General features: G+C 42.4%; 1 protein-coding gene and 1 pseudogene across 4 annotated transcripts in view; one reads left to right on the forward strand and one right to left on the reverse strand.

Annotated features, from left to right (window-relative positions):
* BLOC1S6 (biogenesis of lysosomal organelles complex 1 subunit 6) overlaps positions 1–20,410 on the forward strand; it is a 58,257-nt gene that overhangs the window by 6,293 nt on the left and 31,554 nt on the right. For all 4 annotated transcript variants that reach the window (XM_073800915.1, XM_073800913.1, XM_073800914.1 and 1 more), the window contains exons 4-5: positions 5,230–5,395; positions 5,745–5,943. In XM_073800915.1, the coding sequence (XP_073657016.1) occupies positions 5,868–5,943 (76 nt within the window). In that variant the 5' untranslated portion in view covers positions 5,230–5,395; positions 5,745–5,867. The remainder of the gene's footprint in view (positions 1–5,229; positions 5,396–5,744; positions 5,944–20,410) is intronic.
* LOC101320066 (large ribosomal subunit protein uL3m pseudogene) lies at positions 9,920–10,919 on the reverse strand (annotated as a pseudogene).

Here is a 20,410-nt window from a genome sequence, read left to right on the forward strand (position 1 = left end):
TAGACCCATTGTAAATGAGGAACCCGTCTGGCAGGTGCCCAACTGTCCTGGTTTGCTTGGGACAGGGGGGATTCCCCAGGCATGGGGCTTTCGGTTTACCAGGATGAGTTTACCTCTCAGTGAGAACAGATTCTGGAACCCTGAATATTTAGCTTCCTGAATGCTGGCTGTGTCTTTGCTGGGCCGGGAGAGTATCTTACTTGAGAAAGACACCTTATTCCTTTTGGGCCCGCAGCACACTGGGCTGGGTGTTCTCAGGGAACTCTGTGGATGTGACTCCTGTTACATTGAAATGGAAGAGATCAGAGGTGTCCAAGAGAGAGGCCAGCCACACCAGGTAGTGCCTCCAGTGACCCTGTTAGAGCCTCCAAGGTCCCAGGTCAGTTCGGTAAGCTTTGCAGCTGTGGAAACTACCCCTAAGGATCAGGCTGAAGAAATCGGTGTTCGCCCTACTGCTCAGAGAGACTGAGGAAATTACCGTGTGGCTGATGACTTAATTATCCTGAAGGATACACCTCTCCTGTTGCCCTGGATGCCCCCTTCACAGGACCAGTGATATGGGAAATCAGGTTACCTTAGAGCTAGAGCAAAAGTGACAGGGGGTTTATGTGATATTATTCCAGGCCTCTTGGGCTCTCCTGGCCTCTTAAATGCTCCTGTTTTCCTGCTGGGCTGTTCTTCCTCATCCTCGGTGGCCGGCTAACTCCTGTTCAGCCTTCAAACCCTGTAGGTTTTGCCCAGTTTCCTCCTTCTTTCCCTCCTTTCTCTCCCTCCCTCCCTCCCTCCCTCCTCTTCTTCCTTTTCTTCTTTCCTCTTATTCAATAAATATTATTTGAGTGCTTATCATACGCCAGTAATTAAACTATAAAGTATTGAACAAGACAAAGTCTAGCTGATAACCCATCCCGCAGTAGTCCTGTATACACACCACGCATTGTAAATCTTTATCACTAATTTTTCCCGAGATTACATGCAGACTGTTGCTATCTATATCTAAATGTAACAGTTAAGTGAAAGTGCAAAATAATATAGCCTTTCTTCTCAGTTGAATTTTAGTTTAGTTTTACTGAAATCACTCCCCGGGCCCCCATCCAGGGAAGTCGTCAGATAACCAACTCCATCCATTGTGTACTGATTTTTATAGTCTGGGGCAGGAAATTCACACAATATTACTCTAGCTGCCTTCAGTCCTTGCCATTGTGCTTAGTTCTGAGTTGTGGCCTCACAGCTCAGAGCCCTGTCTTCATTTTATAAATAGTTTGGGTATTTTTATCCCAAAGTACATTACTTTGCACTTGTTCCTACTAAAGCTCATTTGTCATTTGTCTGAACACATGCTCATATTTATAGGCGCTTCTGACTAGCCCAAGGACTGGAAAACTTATTCTGTAAAGGGCCAGATAATAAATAAGTTTAACTTTGCAGCAATACCCCAGTGCCGGTGGCACAGCTCTGCCGCTGTGTTGTGAAAGCAGCCGTGGAGGATAGTAAACGAATGAGCAGGGCTGTGTTCCCATAAAACTTTATTTATGGACACCGAAATGTGAATTTCATATGATTTTCATGCGTCACAAAGTATTAGTCTTCTTTTGATTTTTCCCAACCATTTAAAAACCATTCTTAGCTTGTGGGCTGCACAGAAATAGATGCTGGCTCGATTTGGCTCTTGGACTGTAGTTTGCTGACCCTGATCTAGACCAGTCGCTAGTTAGAAGTGTTGTTAGGGATTTTACTGCGTACTCCCTCCACCTGATCACATACACGTTATCAGTGAGCCCCTTCCTAACACATGTGCTGGAGGATTCAGGCTGTTTACTTGGGTCCATCAGTCCCTGCTTCCCAACATTCTATTAAGGCAGCCTAACTGTCCTCATATAGGTGGGGTGCAGCTGGGGTCCCAGAACCCACCAGAGTGCTCTGCTTGTGGCTGCCCAAGCCTCCCAGCGACTCTTGTGAAAATGCATTGAACTTTTCAGCATGGAAATCTGACTGTGTCTCCACCGTTGTCTCACCCCCAGCTGAGTCACTCTATAAATGGAATCCGCACTGAACCTGCGTTGTTTGAGGCTTTGACCACAGCCCTTGTAAGTGCAGCTGCCTTATTTGGAATGCTTTTCTTCACCGCTCCTTTTCCTAATCAATTCTAGGTAGACTCTGGGGCCACTCTCCCCCATGGCACCTGTGGCACCCCAGGTCTAGAGGAGTCCATCTGTTACATGAGCTAATGCCTCACTTTGTACTTTTATTTTCATTAGTGGCATTACTTGACTAAGAGCTGCCTCCGACTCCCTTGTTAGACTCTGCTCTATGAGAGGGGGGCTGTCTGTCTTTGCTCACTACTGTATCTCCTGCACCTGGCCCTCTGCCTGGCACATAGTAGGTGTTCAACAAGCATTTGTTGAACAGAGGCGCCAGAACCCCAGTAGACCTCAGCCTATTGGCTGGGGCGTTGTTGTCTATGACAGCCCCCGCCCCCCCCCTCACCAGCAGAGTGAACTGGCATGAATTACAAGATCTCTTTGAGCCTCAGTTTCCTCCTCTGTAAAATGGAGGTAATAACTATTATCATCAGGTTGTGGTGACTTAAAGAGATAATGTGCCTGGCACATGGCCTGCCCCAGTTATGGTGAGATTAATGTTAGTCCCCTTCCCCACTTCCTCTCATGGATGTCAACTCCATGGTTGCCTGACGCCTAACTACCTCTTGCCCAGATTCCTCAAGCGTACAGGACTCCACCTTCCTGAAGAGGCGTTTCCTCTGAGAAGTCCAGAATTAGAAACGTGACTACCACACCCTTCACACATCTGCTGCCTTTCCAGGAGCTGCCACTTGGACCCTCAAGTTCCCTCCCCCTACTGGAATCAACAGCCCGCCCCCCCATTGTTTTTGCTGCTGAGCTAGCTCTTTATTGCCTCACAAAACATTCCAATCTCATGCGACTTTTATTTCAGCCTCTCCTTTGGAAACCTGTCAAAGGTTTTCTTAAGGTCTCAAAGTGGATGATATTATGCAATTCCCTTTTATCACATGCTATTTACTCCTTAAAAATTAACTAAATTTGTCAAGTTTTACCCTTCTTGCCATTCTTCTCTGAAGTTAATTTTAAGTGTTTAGCCTGCCTATTTCACAAGGAAACCATAACTTCCCAGGTTCCCTCCAAGATTTCTTAATGATAATGAATTTTTTTTTTTTTTTTGGTCGTGCTGCGTGGCATGCGGGATCTTAGTTCCCCCGACCAGAGATCAAATTCACTCCCCCTGCATTGGAATCATGGAGCCTTAACCACTGGACCACCAGGGAAGTCCCAATGATAATGAATATTATCATGTAATAAAAATTATAATATCTTACCTGCTGTATAAAAATATTAAAAAAATAAAATTCAAAAAATAAATTACAATATTTTGAGCCCAGTACATGACAACCACTGTGCTAGGGACCTTACATACATCATTTAATTTAATCCTTATAACAACTGTACATAGTAGACACTATTATCCCCATTTTTGTACGTGGAATGAAATTTATTCCACGTAAAAAATGAAATAATGGAATAAATGAAATTTATTAGCTTCACAACTAGGAAATGGTGGAGTCAAGATTTGTCCCAGCCAAGTGTCCATCATCTTTCCAATCTGACATTTTCCTCCCTTCTTATGCTTGGTGGTTGGTGATGGTGGTGGGAAGGTGTGTATGTAACATTCTCTCTTATATAATCTTTTGGGGGAGCAGCCACTTGTTATGACTGGTTACCCATTTTGGCGAATGGTCCCTCAGTGTCACGTTAGAGTTCCATCAAAACTCATGTAGGTCTTGAAGTATTACCCTTTGATTTAAACCGCTCATCATCCGTCTGTCCAGCCTATATTCCTTAACAGTTAGCTTAGTCTGTTTGGACTATTATAACAAAATACCACAAATCAAATGGCATATAAACAACAGAATTTTATTTCTCACATTCCTGGAGGCTTAGAAGTCCAAGATCAAGGTACCAGCATGGGTTGTGTTCTGGTGAGGACCCTCTTCCTGGTTCATGGCTGGCCCTGCTTGGCTGTGTCCTCACATAGTAGAAGGGGCTAGGGAGCTCACTGGGCTCTCCTTTGTAAGAACACTAATCCTTTACGAGATCCATACTGAAGTAAGTGGGGATGAAATGACTTTGGTCTAGCATTTGCTTTAAAATATTTTCTTTTATTTTTTTAAGATTTTTTTTTGAGGTGGACCATTTTTAAAGTCTTTATTGAATTTATTACAATATTGCTTCTGTATTATGTTTTGGTTTTTTGGCCGCAAGTCATGTGGGATCTTAGCTCCCTGACGAGGGTTCGAACCCGCACTCCCTGCATTGGAAGGTGAAGTCTTAACCACTGGACCGCCAGGGAAGTCCCTTTTTTTTTTTTCTCTCTTTTTAAAAACTATTTTAGTTTTAAAAAGTACAGAAAAGTGAAGCAAGTATAGGATTCGATAATGATTTAACTTGGTTAATGAGTATTCTACATTATTCATTATACATTATATAATGTTATACATATTCATTATACTATTTTTTCTGCTTCTTTGTGTTGGAAATTTTCTTAATATAAAATTTAAAAATATAAAGAAAATGACAATAATTTACAGAGAGAAGTAAAATAAGCTACCTGGATGTTCAAGTTACCTTCACCAAGAATACAACATGGAAAGCTAATTTGATTTAAGACTGCTGGGTACACCTGCAGTCCTAGCAAGGGGCGTTAGCTGGAGGATCCAAGCTAATGGCTCCATGCTCTGGGGTCATTTCCACCAAGGAGAGTCACCCACTGGGGGGGCCTGGCAGGACTCCCATCCCTCAGACTTGCTTGAAAAGTTACTGGCTTTCTCTGAGCTGCCCTAGGCCAGATAGAAGCTGAGTCTTCTGGCTTGTAGGATTCTATCTGTGTCTAAATCCAGAACATCACCTCACTACTATATTGCTATAATTTCTGTTATTTTTGTAACATGACAATGTGTACCACAAAAGACGATTGCCCTGTTAACCATATAAGATGACTGAACCATCCTTTCTGTTTTCCACATCTTCCTCCAAAAGCAATTCTGTTTACTAAATTACAACTCCAGTATGGTCCCATCTCCCTAAGAATACAACCAGAGCATCTTTGAGTGCCCCCGAACTCTCTGCTTACTCATTCACAGCTTCCTGCTTTACTCCAACAGACAACTGATCCTCTCCTTTGTGTTTAACTTTTTAGAGGATGGCTTAGTCTCTCATTTCAAGTCTTGAGGGGCACCTCACGGTTGTTCCCTCCCATCCCAGCCATGTCTCCGATGGAGCTGTCCATTATCCATCACAGTTAAAGCCTAATCAGCTCAAGACCAGCAGGAACAAGCCTGTAGTCTGACAAAATCAGCCTCACGGTAAGGGGGTGCACTACAGAGCTGTGACGTGCTGCCCTCCACAAAGGACCTCTAGCAGCTGTATTCTGTTTTTTTTCACTGAAACATTCTTTTTCTTTTCTTTTTTAATTGAATGTAAGATTCTTTAAATTCTATAGTGCTTTACAATTTTCAAAAGTTTCACATGTGATTTCATAGAATCCTATAATAATCTCTTCTTCCTATCCCCTACCCTTATGTTGTCCCTCCCCCTCCTTCCCTCTTCCCATTGGTAACCACTAGTTTGTCCTCTATATCTGTGAGTTAGCAGCTGTATTCTTATGGGATGTTTAGATTAATTACAGAATGAACTTTCCTCACATGTCTACAGATGAATTAGCACCAGAGAGATCACTTTTACAGAATGACAGCTCGCTTCAAGAGCACAGAGTGAGGGCTCCAGAGGCCTCTGGGTCTGAGCTCTCCTGTTTGACCCCTGTACCCTGGGACTGTGATGGTCACTCAGGCAATGACATTGACCCATCTGTGGCCAGGAGCTCCTGTCTCCCCTTCTGCTCTTCTGTCCCAAGGTAAGTTCCAGGGACTGTCTCAAGACTTAGACATCTGATGTCTACATCCATCCCACTCCCCATCCCCATGTGAGGCACTTAAATCCTGTTCCAGGCTGAGGGGGTGGGTGCCTCTATTGCTGCCACCAGTGGCAGCAGGGATCTGTTTCTCCTGCTTCCAGCTTCTGGTTTTGCTTTAAGACCTCATATTCTTGGGATACATGACAGACCCTGCTAACTCAACTGCTGGTTCAGCTTCTGTTCCTGCTGGCAGCTCCATTCCATCAGATGTCTTAGGGGCTGAAACCTGAGAAGCGAAGGGCAAGGTGAGGATTCCTGGCCTTGCAGCCTGACCTGTCTGCCCAACTCTCTGCCTTGTTTGCCCTTCACCAGCTCCAGGAGTGACAGAGGTGGCTAAAGAGGCGCTAATGCTACCCCCATGGTTTACAGTGCATTTTCACAGGCATGATTTAATTTGATCCTCTTTCAGGTCCATGAGATAGTTATTCCTATTTAAAGAGATAAGAAGTTAGGGCACCATGAGGTTAAGTAATGTGTTTACAGTCATAGAGTTAATTGGCAGCAGGACCATGATGTGAAGTGAAGTATTCTGTCTCCTGGGGGAGCTTTTCTGTATCTAAATCCAATTTATTACTAAACCACTATATTTCTATAATTAAAATATTATTTGTAGCAACCAAGTTATAGTACCATAGAAGATGACTCATTATCAGTAGCAGGCTGAGATTGTCCCAGTAGCCAAATGCCATATTTCATTTTCATCCATGTGGTGAATGTACTATTTTTTCCTAATTTTTCATCAGGAGGAGTCAATAGATAATATATATAGTTGATAAATCAAGAAAAAGAGGTATAAATATATTACATACAGTTTCAGTGGTAATCAACAGTAGAACTTAAGACAGAAACTACTAATAAAACCTCTGAGTAATGGGCGTGGGAGCGGTGGGGTTGGTGGGGATGGATGGTGGGAGGTTTTTGTTTCTCATTTTAGGCACTTCTGTACAGTCTGAGTTTTTAGAACATGTACGAGTATTACTTTTTTTTTAATAGATCTTTATTGGAGTATAATTGCTTCACAATACTGTGTGTAGTTTCTGTTGTACAACAAAGTGAATCAGCCATATGCGTACATATGTCCCCATATCCCCTCCCTGTTGGATTGGAAGAATCAATATTGTGAAAGTGACTATACTACCCAAAGCAATCTACAGATTCAATGCAATCCCTATCAAACTACCAATGGCATTCTTCACAGAATTAGAACAAAAAATTTTACAATTCGTATGGAAACACAAAAGACCCTGAATACCCAAAGCAATCTTGAGAAAGAAAAATAGAGCTGGAGGAATCAGGCTCCCCAACTTCAAACTATACCACAAAGCTACAGTAATCAATACAGTATGGTACTGGTACAAAAACAGAAATATAGATCAATGGTACAGGATAGAATGCCCAGAGATAAACCCACGCACATATGGGCGCCTAATTTACGACAAAGGAGGCAAGAACATACAATGGAGAAAAGACAGCCTCTTCAATAAGTGGTGCTGGGAAAACTGGACAGCTACATGTAAAAGAATGAAATTAGAACACTCCCTAACACCATACACAAAAATAAACTCCAAATGGATTAAAGACTTAAAGGTGAGTATTACTTTTAAATAAAAATTTTAAAAATAGGAAAAAGAAATGAAATAAAATAAAAAGTATCCCATCAGTGAGAGATTGTTTAGTCATACGTAATACTAGGCAGCCAGTAGAAAAACCAAGGTCCATCTATACAAATTTTAAGTAAGAAAAACAAACTGCAGAATGGTGTGGTTAGGATAATATCATTTATTCCGAATATTGTGTGTGTGCATATGCATGGGAGTGTACCTGCACACCAAGCTGGGAGGATATATATCAAAGTGATAGCAAAGTATGGGGATACATGGCAAAGTGGGGAGGAGAGAAAAGACTTTTTAAATATTCTACACTTTTATATACTGTTTTAAAATTTTTTTATTTTATATTGGAGTATAGTTGATTTACAATGTTGTTATACTGTTTGTTTTTTCAAGGAGCATGCATTGAATATGAATGTATGGAACGTTCTGCAGGTTCAAAGCTAAAGTGATTCTGAGTGTGTCCCTTTTCTTTTTTGCTATGGAATAGCCAAGTGTCACAGCACTGTGTTAGGTATGAGGGTGAGGATATTTATCATGTTGTACATTTCATCCCTAGTACTTATTTATCTTGTAACTGGAAGTTTGTACCTTTTGACTGCCTTCATCCAGTTCCCCCTCCTCCCACCCCCACCTCTGGGAACCACAAATCTGATCTCTTTTTTCATGAGTTTGTTTTTGAAGTATAATTGACCTACAGCATTATGTTAGGTCCTGTTACACAACGTAGTGATTGTATATTGCCGTACATTTCAAAATTATCACTACAATAAGTCTAGTTACCATCTGTCACCATACAAAGATATTACATAATTATTGAATGTATTCCCCACACTGTACATTTCATACCGTGATTCATTTATTTTGCATCTAGGAGTTTGTACCTCTTAATCTTCCTCACCTATTTCTATCCTCCACCCACCCCCTCCCCTCTGGCAACCACCCTTTTGTTCTCTGTATCTATAACTCTGTTTCTGTTTTACCATGTTTGTTTATTTGTTTTATTTTTTAGATTCCACATATAAGTGAAATCATACAGTATTTGTCTTTCTCCTGTCTGACTTGTTTCACTGAGCATAATACCCTCTAGGTCCATCCACATTGTTGCAAATGGCAAGATTTCATTCTTTTTTATGGCTGAGTAGTATTCCACTGCATGGTTGGGGCTGAATCCCTGCCTGGCTAGCTGCTTGGCCTGAGACATCCCAGTACTGGTGCCAACAGGCTGGTGGGTGGGTCCAGTCCTGGTGCTAACAAGCTAGAGGGAGGACTCCAAAGTGGCACTTGCTAGCACCAATGTCCTTTTGGTAGATGGTTCTCCAAAATGGACGCTGCCAGTGTCTGTGTCCCCAGGGTGAGCTCCAGTTGCCTCCTGCTTCTCCAGGAGGCTCTCCTAGATCAGTAGGTGGGTCTGACCCAGGCTCCTTTTAAATTACCGCTTCTGTCCTGAGACCCAGTGTGTGTGAGATTCTGTCTCTGCCTGTTAAGAGTGGACTCTGTTTCCCACAGCCCTCTGGGTCTCCAGAAAGTAAGCCCCACTGCCCTTCAAAGTCAAAACGTTTTGGCGACTCATCTTCCTGGTGTAGAACCCCTGGGCTGGGGAGCCTGATGTGGGGCTCAGACCTCGTTTTCCTTGGGGAGAGCCTCTGCAATTGTAATTATTTGTGGGTCACCCACCCCCGGGGTATGAGTCCTGGCTACACCACGTCTCTGCCCCTCCTACCCTCTCATTGTGGTTCCTTCTTTATATCTTTAGTTGTAGGAGATTATTTCTGCTAGTCTTCAGGTCTTTCTCATCGATAGTTTCTCTGTAAGTAGTTGTAATTGCGGTGTGCCCATGAGAGGGGGCTGGCTCAGGGTTTTCCTACTCTACCATCCTGGCTACTCCCTCATTTTCCTTTTAATTAAAAGAGGTTATATTTATGAACACTTTAAGACAACTTGGGAATTATGCAGTAAAAGAGAATAAATCCTTCAAATTACAAAGATTTTGCTAATATGCAAACTGCCAATCCATCTAAATTTGGCATATCCTGTCTACTTAAGTAGTAATTTTTGTTGAAGCAGTAATTTTTTAAGTAGTAATTTGTTTAAGTAGTAATTTTTCTAACAAAATTCAGTTGGAGAACCAGTGAATATTTATGCCTTTGACAAAGATAACAAGTATGGTATTGCTGTGGTTGAGAAAAGAGAATATAAATCCTGGCTATCTTATTGTTCTGGCTCATCAAAACTCAAAGAACATGTGAGGTTCTGTCATGTCCAGTGAGGTTAGACTGTATGTAATAGGGTTACATACTGTGTTGTTACATGTTTTTATCATATAAATGGTCTGGTTGTTCCTCTTCTTCTCCATTAGGAAAATATATAGGGAATAATAATACATTTTAATAGGAATCCTTATATGCAGGCAGTTTAGAATCTCTGAGCAATTTTTATGTCCAAGTACAGAGCCATTTACATAGCTTATTTGGGCTTTGTATCCACACTTGCAGTCCATATGCTGTGCTATCTGTGCTTCCCATTTGTCCAGGCATTTTAGTTCCAGGCCAGACTCCGGCAACATCACGGGTTGAAATTGTTCTAAGTCTCCTGTGGATTTTTGTTTGACCATGAGTAGGAGGCTGGCCTTTCAATCCCCATGTTGTCATGATGCCTTGAAAACCTTTACCAATATCATTTTTGTTGTGACATTCATATACTGTCTGGGAGAAAATGAGCAGCGTAAGGAGGAGTGCCTGGTTTAATGACAGCGTTGTCTGTTACATGAAAGGTTTTAACTTTCCATACTGGCAGCAATCCAAGTTCTCAGTAAATTTCCAATAGAGATGCAGAGCTATAGACATGTGTTACAGTTTTTCCTCCTACAGTTAGGGCTGCCATTTTCCCATTCTGGTTTTCCTTTGGAGTATATTTTAGGATGTGATAGTCTTGTATCTTAAGTAATGTGACCATATGCTTTTGACCGTCCTTGGTCCATAAAGGCATCATGCCCAGCTTCAGTGTGATAAGGCCAACTTTAGAGAAACCTGGTTCCCAAGGGTATAAAGGCCATGGTTCATCTTTCAGAGGACGCAGTTTACTTACTAATTGGGCTTTATTTTTATCAGAGATCAACTGCTTAACAAATGGGACATTTTCTTTGCAAAGGTGCTTGTCCTAGCAAGTACAGCTCTTGCTGTGGAGCCTTCTAAGCAGAAGCCAGATGTTTCTTCCCTTCCCCAAGCCCCGAGCAGCAGCCAGGCTGCCCGTGCCTCAGGCCAGTACCTGGGCATTGGTTTGTGTCAGCAGCCTCCAACCAGGCATTCTGTGGCTGGGAAGGGGTCCTCCTGAGACACTTCCGGGCGCCCTACCACTCTGTTTTCAGGGCTTCCCTGCTGTGAGTCAGATATCTGGGAGCCATTCATCCAACAACCTGTGAATTAGAACTTACTCCTCTTGCTTAACGGAAACTTTCTGCCTGTTGTAACTCCCCATTTCCCTCACCCCCAACCCCTCACCACTCCACTCTGATTATATGAATTTGACTATTTTAGATACCTGATATCAGTGGAATCATGCAGTATTTGCCCTTCTATGACCCGCTTATTTCACTTAGCATAATGTCCTCAAGATTCATGTATCTTATTGCATATTGTAGAATTTCTTTCTTTTTTAAAGGTGGAACAGTATTCTGTTGAATGTGTATATCACATTTTATTTATCCATTTATCTGTCATTGGACATTTGTTTCCACATCTTTGCTACTGCGAATAGTGCTGCAATGAACATAGAAGTGCTAATATCTTTGAGATCCTGATTTCAATTCTCTTAGATAAATACCCAGAAGTGGGAGTGCTGGATCATATGGTAGTTCTGTTTCGAATTTTCTGAGGAACCTTCATACCGTTTTCTATAGCAGTTGTACAATTGTGCATTCCTACCAACAGTGTGCCAGAGTTCTAATTTCTTCTAGTTTATCCAGTTGGTGTATAATTGTTCATAGTAGTCTTTTATGATCCTTTTAATTTCCATGGCATCAGTTGTATGTCTTTTCTTCCATTTATGATTTCATTTATTCGAATCTTTTCTTTTTACCTTACTCAGTCTAACTAAGTAAGGTAAAGAAGCCCGTGCACCGCAACGAAGAGTAGGCCCTGCTCACCGCAACTAGAGAAAGCCCACACACAGCAAAAAAGACCCAAAGCAGCCAAAAAAAAAAAGAAGAAAAAGTGATAACTAAGAAAATAGGGCTGTTAGTGTAGAATAGAGATAGTGTGTTCTCTAAGGTCAGTCCAGTCTTCCACCATTCACTACAGTTTAATTGTAATAATTTATATAATCAATATGTAATATTGATATGTAATTGATGTGTAATCAATATGTAATAATTTATATAATCAATATGTGCTTAGACATTGGAAACCCAAAGGTAAAAGAGACAGACTTACTTCTTTTCACCATGGCATGTACAATCACGTATTTACCTGGGTGACCATGGGCAAGCTGCTAACCTCTGTGAGCTTTAGTTACTCCATTTGTAAAATAAAGGCAATATTACTGTTATATTCCTTCTAGGGTTCTGGTGGAGCCTAAATGAGATTAACCATGTAACACAGTGCCTGTCATATACTAAGTGCTCAATAAATATCAGTTTGTCTTTTCTAAAAGGTTTACTAACCATTCTTGGTAGCAACATCCAGTTGCCGATTCCTTTAATTTTTGGTACAGTTTTAACTCTGTCTAGTTTTGGATCTCTAACTTTTCTCTTATTCCTGGTTTTTCATCATGCCCATGTAGTTTTCTTCTTAGAGTCCCTTGAAGGCTGCACCATTTTTTTCTTCCTTTCAATGCTCGTGTATATTGGCATCTTTTCACTGACTTATTTACTGACACGCTTATTTAAGTGAGTATTTATCCAAGCATTTTATTTTTTCCAACTTACATTATATTCTTGCTCTTGAGTTATTCAAATACATACTTAGTTTAGAATACGTACTAGATTCTGGAAAATTTGCCAGAATTATTCATGATATTTGGGGAAACCCTCTAGATATAGAAGGAAACCAATTTCCTCTCTGCTCTTTTTTTTTTCAGGTGCATTTGATTTTGCAGATGAGTCTGGAAGCATTAGTTGCAAAGGTATGCCTTTGCCTCTCTGGTTACATGAAAGTATAGAAATGTACAAAGAAGCTAAAGTAAGCTTGTGCTGTTCTGAGGAAGAGCTTTCATGCAATCTGCAGATACTAGGTTCCATTAGAAAGTCAGTATTCCCTCTCTACCCCACTGCTGCCAATAACTAAAGCTGTTGAAGAAGAGTGAGTTTGGGGTGTGTCTCCCCACCTTTTCTACCTTTCTTTGCTTTGAACTCTCAGCGTCCTCTGAGAGTGTTCTGTCCTTTCTTTTATTTTCTCAAACAAATCCTTCCTTGGGCAGAATTGTCGAATGAACTCCCCTGTCAGCATTCCCTTTGCTGCCTGCTCCTCCTCCTTTACTCCTCTGTGAAGGCCTCTCCCCTCTTCTTGCCCAGCCCCCAATCCTCAGTCAGGGTTCAACCAGAGAAACAACCAGTAGGAGATATATTTAGAAATTTACTGCCTGGAATTGGCTTACATGATTGTGGTGGCTGGCAAGGCACACTGGTAGGGTAGGCCATCAGGAAGGGCAGACTGGGACTCTTGGGCATCAGCTGAAGCTGTTATCCACAGAGGAGTTTCTTCTTCAGAGAAACCTCATTTCTGCTCTTAAAACCTTTTAACTGATTGAATCAGGCCCACCAGATTATCTTCCATAAAGAATCTTCCTTAAAGTCAACTGATTATGGGTTTAATTCACATCTACAAAACACCTTCACTGTAACACCTAAATTAGTGTTTGATTAAATAACTGGGGACTATGTCTAGCCAAGTTGGCATATAGAACTGACCACCACACCTCATTTCCTTTAAGATTTGGCTTTCACATACTGGCTTAATGGGTAACTAAAATGTTAATTGATGGAACCTGAATACCTCTCGGGGATATTTTCATTTTATGAAGAAATCTTTATGAACCAAAGGAATGAAACAATAATAATAATAAAAAAAAGCTAAGGTATGTGTGATTTGGGGTGGAGTAGGGATGGGAATGAAAACCACTGCCTATTCAAAAGACCAGGACTGCCCACAGGTAGAAGGAAAAACACTGCTACTCTAGAAGATTTGGGGCAAATAGTATTGAAAGAGAGATAACTCTTAGTAGATGAAATATCTAGTTACTTGGAATCATTATTGACTGTGACAATCCTGAGTTGTTTCTTATGTCCGTGTGAATCCCATTGCAAGACCCAAGTGACTTTAAAGGAGTCCTTGCTGAAGGGGGAAAGGCCATCTTACTGAGAGAGAACTGGACCCCAGCCAGCAGAAGGCATCTAGTATTAATGCTGGCTGAGGAGGAGGGTACACTGATTCTCTCTTCTTTCCCACTCAGTAGCTATCTTGTTGCAGTCATGCCTACTTTTTTCTTTTCCCTTTTCCCCAGTCTGCTAGCATACTCCTGTGAGTGAAACGAAAGCTTTTTTTATTTTTTAATTTTTTATTTATTTTTGGCTGTATTGGGTCTTTGTTGCTGCGCACGGGCTTTCTCTAGTTGCGGCGAGCGGGAGCTACTCTTCATTGTGGTGCATGGGCTTCTCATTGCAGTGACTTCCTCTTGTTGCAGAGCACGGGCTCTAGGCACGTGGGCTTCAGTAGTTGCAGTGCACGGGCTCAGTCGTTGTGGCTTGCAGGCTCTAGAGCACAGGCTCAGTAGTTGTGGTTCATGGGCTTAGTTGCTCTCTGGCATGTGGGATCTTCCCAGACCAGGGATTGAACCTGTGTCCCCTGCATTGGCAGGTGAATTCTTAACCACTGTACCACCAGGGAAGTCCCCGAATGCTTTTTAATGTTATTTTTAAAGCAGGCATCCATTGATTCTATGGCAAGACTGCTAGTTGCTTTCCAACATCCACTTTCCCCTTCTTCCCAACGTTTAACCTGTGTACATGGTTGTTCTGTGAAAGACTACCACTTGCGGCCTCTCAACGGGTAAGTGTGGCATGTGGCAAAGTTCGTTCAATGGGATTTGTGTGGAAGTATATACCTAATTTCAGGTCATGGCATGGAGAGGGGTGTGTCCTCTCTCTCCAACCCTTCCTTTCTATCCTGCTGCCTGACATGTGGACATGGTGGGGTTCTCTGGGTCATACAGATGAGGCCAACACTCAAGTGATGCCTGAGTTAACAAGCTGCAAGGAGTCTGTGTCCCTGTGTGTGAGAGGTAGACTTCTATCTTGTTCGAGCCACTGTTACCTTAGTCTTTGTTACAGCAGCTGAATATGTACCCTAACTAATATAAATCCTACCATAGGCAAAATACTGAGCTAGGCAGTGAATGTCTAAAGATGAGTAAAACAACTTGACAGTGCAAATCTTTGTTTACTCAACTTATTTATTTTTGGCTGCGTTGGGTCTTTGTTGCCGCGTGCGGGCTTTCTCTAGTTGTGGCGAGCAGGAGCTACTCTTCATTGCGGTGCGCGGGCTTCTCATCATGGTGGCTTCTCTTTTTGTGGAGCATGGGCTCTAGGCGCTCAGGCTTCAGTAGTTGTGGCTCGCAGGCTCAGTAGTTGTAGCACACGGGCTTAGTTGCTCCACGGCATGTGGGATCTTCCCGGACCAGTGCTCGAACCTGTGTCCCCTGCATTGGCAGGCGGATTCTTAACCACTGTGCCACCAGGGAAGCCCGACAGTGCAAGTCTTGAGAAAGTTAACAACCTAGTGAGAGAGACAAATAAAATCTCAATAACTATAATAAAGGGTAGACTGTGGTAACTGTCTGATTGGAGATATAAATAAAACCTGGTAGAAGAAATTAATTCTGGTTGCAGTATTAGGAAGGACTTCTTAAATAATGTGACATGCAACCTGGGATTTGGACAGTGAGTTGAATTCTGATAAATGGAAGAGGATAAATAGGGCATCTCATGCAGAAGGAATAGTATGTGTAAAGGCAAAAAGACAAAAAATGCACACGTATATAGAAAATAACCAGCAGAAAAGGCAGAATGTCGGTGAGTGCAGAGGAGGAATAGCCCAATTAGATAGGAACCAGATTGTGATGGCCCGTGAATGTTATATTAAGGAATTTAGTTTTGGATGTGTTGAATTTGAGGTGGGAATGGAAGGAATGTCCAGTAGGTAGCAGGAAATTAGATTCTGAAACTCAGAAATGAGGAGCTCAGAAGTGAGGTGAGAACTGGGATGTAGATCTGGGTGTCATCCATATCTAAGGGACGAAGTGAAATAGACAAGGAAGAAAGTGCAGAGTGAGGAGAGGGTGAGGAGGAAACATAGGCCACATCTTTTTTTTTTTTTTTTTGCAGTATGCGGGCCTCTCACTGTTGTGGCCTCTCCCATTGCGGAGCACAGGCTCTGGACGCGCAGGCTCAGCAGCCGTGGCTCACAGGCCCAGCCGCTCCGTGGCATGTGGGATCTTCCCAGACCGGGGCACGAACCCGTGCCCCCTGCATCGGCAGGTGGACTGTCAAGCACTGCACCACCAGGGAAGCCCCAGGCCACATCTTTTGAGGTGTGAGGAAGGGGAAGATGGCAGAAAAGGAGTCAGTGAAGGAAACCAGAGCGTGATCAGATAGGAAGGAAGAGACTCAAGGAAAGGTATGGTCATGGACATCAAGGAAGTCGTAAATGACCTCAGTTTACTCCCTTGTAGTGTCAAAATCATACTTTCATTATTAACCCATCGTTTCCTCAGCATTCCCGTCTTAGAAGCAGATATCTTTAAGAATACAGTAGTTATCTAAATTCTTTTGGACTGCTTCAATACATCCTGCTTTTCTCTTGGCTTGTGAATCTGTAGGGTATGAGCAGAAACTAGCCATAGTGGATGCTATGGTGTGCTGTCTGGATCCCTCCTTCAGGACGGAGGTGCTAATTCTCCTAGCTGTTGGGCATGTTGACTGCTGATGGCTCACACATCTGAGTTCCTTGCTGAAGGGTGCTAATTTGCCCGAATTCACACCTGTTCTCAGGGTATGCCTGCATCCAGTGATTAGTTGATGCAGGGGTACAAAGGTTCAGCCCCTTGCCTCTATTTGAGACAACTCAAAGCGTCATTTGTAGCTCCAGAGCTCCCCAGAAGATCACCTGAAGCCTCTGATGCAACTCCTAAGCAGTTCAACTCATCTCCTTCCACCCCATCCTACTTCCTTCATTGTCTTACAGGTATTGTTCCTGAAAGTACCCTCCAGTAAGCCTCCTGCATGGAAATCTATGCTTCAGAATCTGTTTCTGAGGGAATTCCATCTAGGAAAGTTGGTGCCCATGCTGTCTTAGCAATGACAGCCCATTGGCTGGCTAGCAATGTGGATTCCATCAGTGGTAGTAGATGGAATGTTGATGGTGCATGGCATGCTGCATCTGTGCAGTTGTTAAAACTTTCACTGGTGGTGAGCTGGGATAGAACTCTAGTGGAAGGGATGTACTGCAAGGTATAATAACTTAGGTCTTTGAGATGTCTGGAAGAAGTAGTAAATATAAGGGCTACAGAATTAAATGGCTCTTGCTGTATGCTATTGAAACATTGGAGAAAAAATAGTGAAATATTGAGGGTGATTAACCTCCAATTCATGATGAAATGTGAAAGCCAAAAGCCCTCCTTGGCAGCATACAAGCAAACTCTCAAATCCTGCAGTCAGACATCAGCAAAAGTTTAAGATCAGGACCTGGACTTTTTTTTTTTTTTTTTGCGGTACGCGGGCCTCTCACTGTTGTGGCCTCTCCCGTTGCGGAGCACAGGCTCCGGACGCGCAGGCTCAGCAGCCATGGCTCACAGGCCCAGCCACTCCGCGGCATGTGGGATCCTCCTGGACCGGGGCACGAACCCACGTCCCCTGCATCAGCAGGCGGACTCTCAACCACTGCGCCACCAGGGAAGCCCAGGACTTTTTAATAGCAGCAAAACTCCATCGAAGAATGAATTCTGAGCCACGACAAATAATGGTCTTGAATGAGTAGGAGTGGAACCCTGAAACTTGAGATGGGGATATCTCACCTGGGTTGATGAAGTTAAAAATCTTTAATCCTCAGATTTCCCTGGACCCTCTGGGCCTGAACAAGTAGGCCTTTTCTTCCTTTTAAAGGCCAGTGATCCTCCTGTACTTGAAGATGGTGTAGAAGCCCTTCCCTTGTAAGATAATATGCACCCACTCCCCATAGTCAACCCCCATCTCCCATCCTGGCTACCTGACTGATTAGTAGCGTCAAGTAACAGTATAACCTAGCACTTCCCTTAGCTTCTAAGGGAGGAAATGGACCATATGCTAAAGGAGCTACCAGATGTAGCCAACATGTATTGGCAGGAGCTGAGTGAGTATATATGAGACTGGATTCTAAGGATGCTGGTTTAATGGGGGTGAGATAAGGTATAACATTGGATAAAGAAGAATTTATGAATATGGGAACATCCTTCTGTAACACAGGCTTTAACACCTTGGAAAATAGTGTCACCTTGCTGCAAGGATGGTTTTTGAGGAAGATTTGAAAAAGTGAAATAGAAAATTCACACTGCTTTGGAAGACAGTAAGAGATTAAAAGGCTCAGAGATATGTGCATTCTAGAGTAGATATGAGTCTGAAAAACCTTGCTGCTGCCTATGTTCTGAAAAAGAATCCAGATGATATTCCATTGGCTAAAGTGGTAAGGAATGTGCTGGTAAATGGGGCACAAGAATCACTGAGAAACTTAATGGTAACTATCTCAGTGTTAACTAGGTCAGGGCTTCCGAAGTGATAGCCATGGGGATGGTAGGATCCTAAAGTAACATAGGCCGAGTAGTAGCACCAAACCCATCAGAAGCAAAGTGGATGCAATTATAATGATAAGCAGAAAGGGTAGAGTGGCCCTTAGAGGAGTCTGACACAGAGAGCTATAGAGGTTAAGAGATCGTGTGTCTAGAGTCAAGATGAATGGACAGCCAATAAAGAGTTTTGGGTATTGCTCAATCTGTAAAAATAGAAAGAAATCAAGAATGGATGATCAGGAGGCAGAGGGCCGCCATGCAAATAGAAAGTCGTGATTCCGTGCCGAGTTTCTGTATGTGAGTCAGTTTTCAGATCCAAAGCCCAAAGGGTATAGTCTGCTTCATTAGCTGTATCCTTGCCAGAGAAGATTAATATGATCTCAGGTACAGACTGTTGATGTGATGAATTCATTTTTTTCTGTCCTAGTAAGGAGAATAAGAAGCAGTTTGCACACAGATGGACACAGCAATATACATTTATGTTCCTGTCCTAGGGCTATGTTAACCTTCCATCCTCTGACATAATATAGTACAAAGGGGCTGGATCACCTGGAGATGCAAGATATCACATGGGAACAAACTAGTGGTTACAAATGGGGAGAGGGAAGGGGAGAGGGACAAGATTGGGATAGGGGATTAAGAGGTACAACCTACTATGTATAAAATAAATAAGCTGTGACTTCCCTGGTGGTCCAGTGGTAAACAATCTGCCTTCTAATGCAGGGGACATGGGTTCGATCCCTGGTCGGGGAACTAAGATCCCACGTGCTGCAGGGCATCTAAGCCCGTGCGCCTCAACTTTAGAGCCCGCGTGCCGCAAACTACAGAGCCCACGCGCTCTGGAGCCCGCGTGCCACAACTAGAGAGAGAAAACCCGCACACCACAACTAGAGAGAAGCCCACATGCCACAACAAAGGTCCCGCATGACGCAACTAAGACCCAACACAGCCAAAAATAAAATAAATAAATAAATAAATAAATACTAAAAAAAGCTACAAGGATATATTGTACAGCACAGAGAATACAGCCAATATCTTATAATTTTTTAAACATCTTTATTGGAGTATAATTGCTTTACAATGGTGTGTTAGTTTCTACTTTACAACAAAATGAATCAGTTATATATATACATATGTTCCCATATCTCTTCCCTCTTGCATCTCCCTCCCTCCTACCCTCCCTATCCCACCCCTCCAGGTGGTCGCAAAGCACTGAGCTGACCTCCCTGTGCTATGCGGCTGCTTCCTACTAGCTATCTACCTTAGGTTTGGTAGTGTATATATGTCTATGCCTCTCTCTCGCTTTGTCACAGCTTACCCTTCCCCCTCCCCATAATAATTTTAAGTGGAGTATAATCTATAAAAAGTTTGAGTTACTATGTTGCACACCTGAAACTGATATAATATTTTAAATCAACTATACCTCAATTAATTACAAAACAGATTTTAGTTCATCACAGTGAAGAATCTCTTAACAATTATAAATCCTCAAAAGCAACAGGCCACTTAGTGAAGTAATGAGTTTTTCATCCCTAAAAGCTATTCAAAAGAGGTTGACAGTAATTAAGGATTTCTATATTGGAAATGAAAAACAGCAACAGAGTTATAGACACAGAGAACAAAAGGGTGGTTGCCAGAGGGGAGGGGGTGGGTGCAGGATAGAAATAGGTGAGGGGAACTAAGAGGTACAGACTTTTAGATCAAAATAAATGAGTCACGGTATGAGATGCATAGTGTGTGGAATATAGTCAATAACTATGTAATATCTTTGTATGATGACACATGGTAACTAGACTTATATGATAATTTTGAAATGTATAGTAATATCAAATCACTATGTTGTGTAACAGGAACTAATACAGTGTTGTTGGTCAATTATACTTCAAAAACAAAAAGCAAACTCATAGCAAAAGAGATCAGATTTGGGGTTACCAGAGGTGGGGGTGGGAGAAATTGGAGGAAGGGAGTCAAAAGGTACAGACTTC

This window comes from Tursiops truncatus, chromosome 2 (assembly GCF_011762595.2).
Source record: "Tursiops truncatus isolate mTurTru1 chromosome 2, mTurTru1.mat.Y, whole genome shotgun sequence".
NCBI classification, from domain to species: domain Eukaryota; kingdom Metazoa; phylum Chordata; class Mammalia; order Artiodactyla; family Delphinidae; genus Tursiops; species Tursiops truncatus.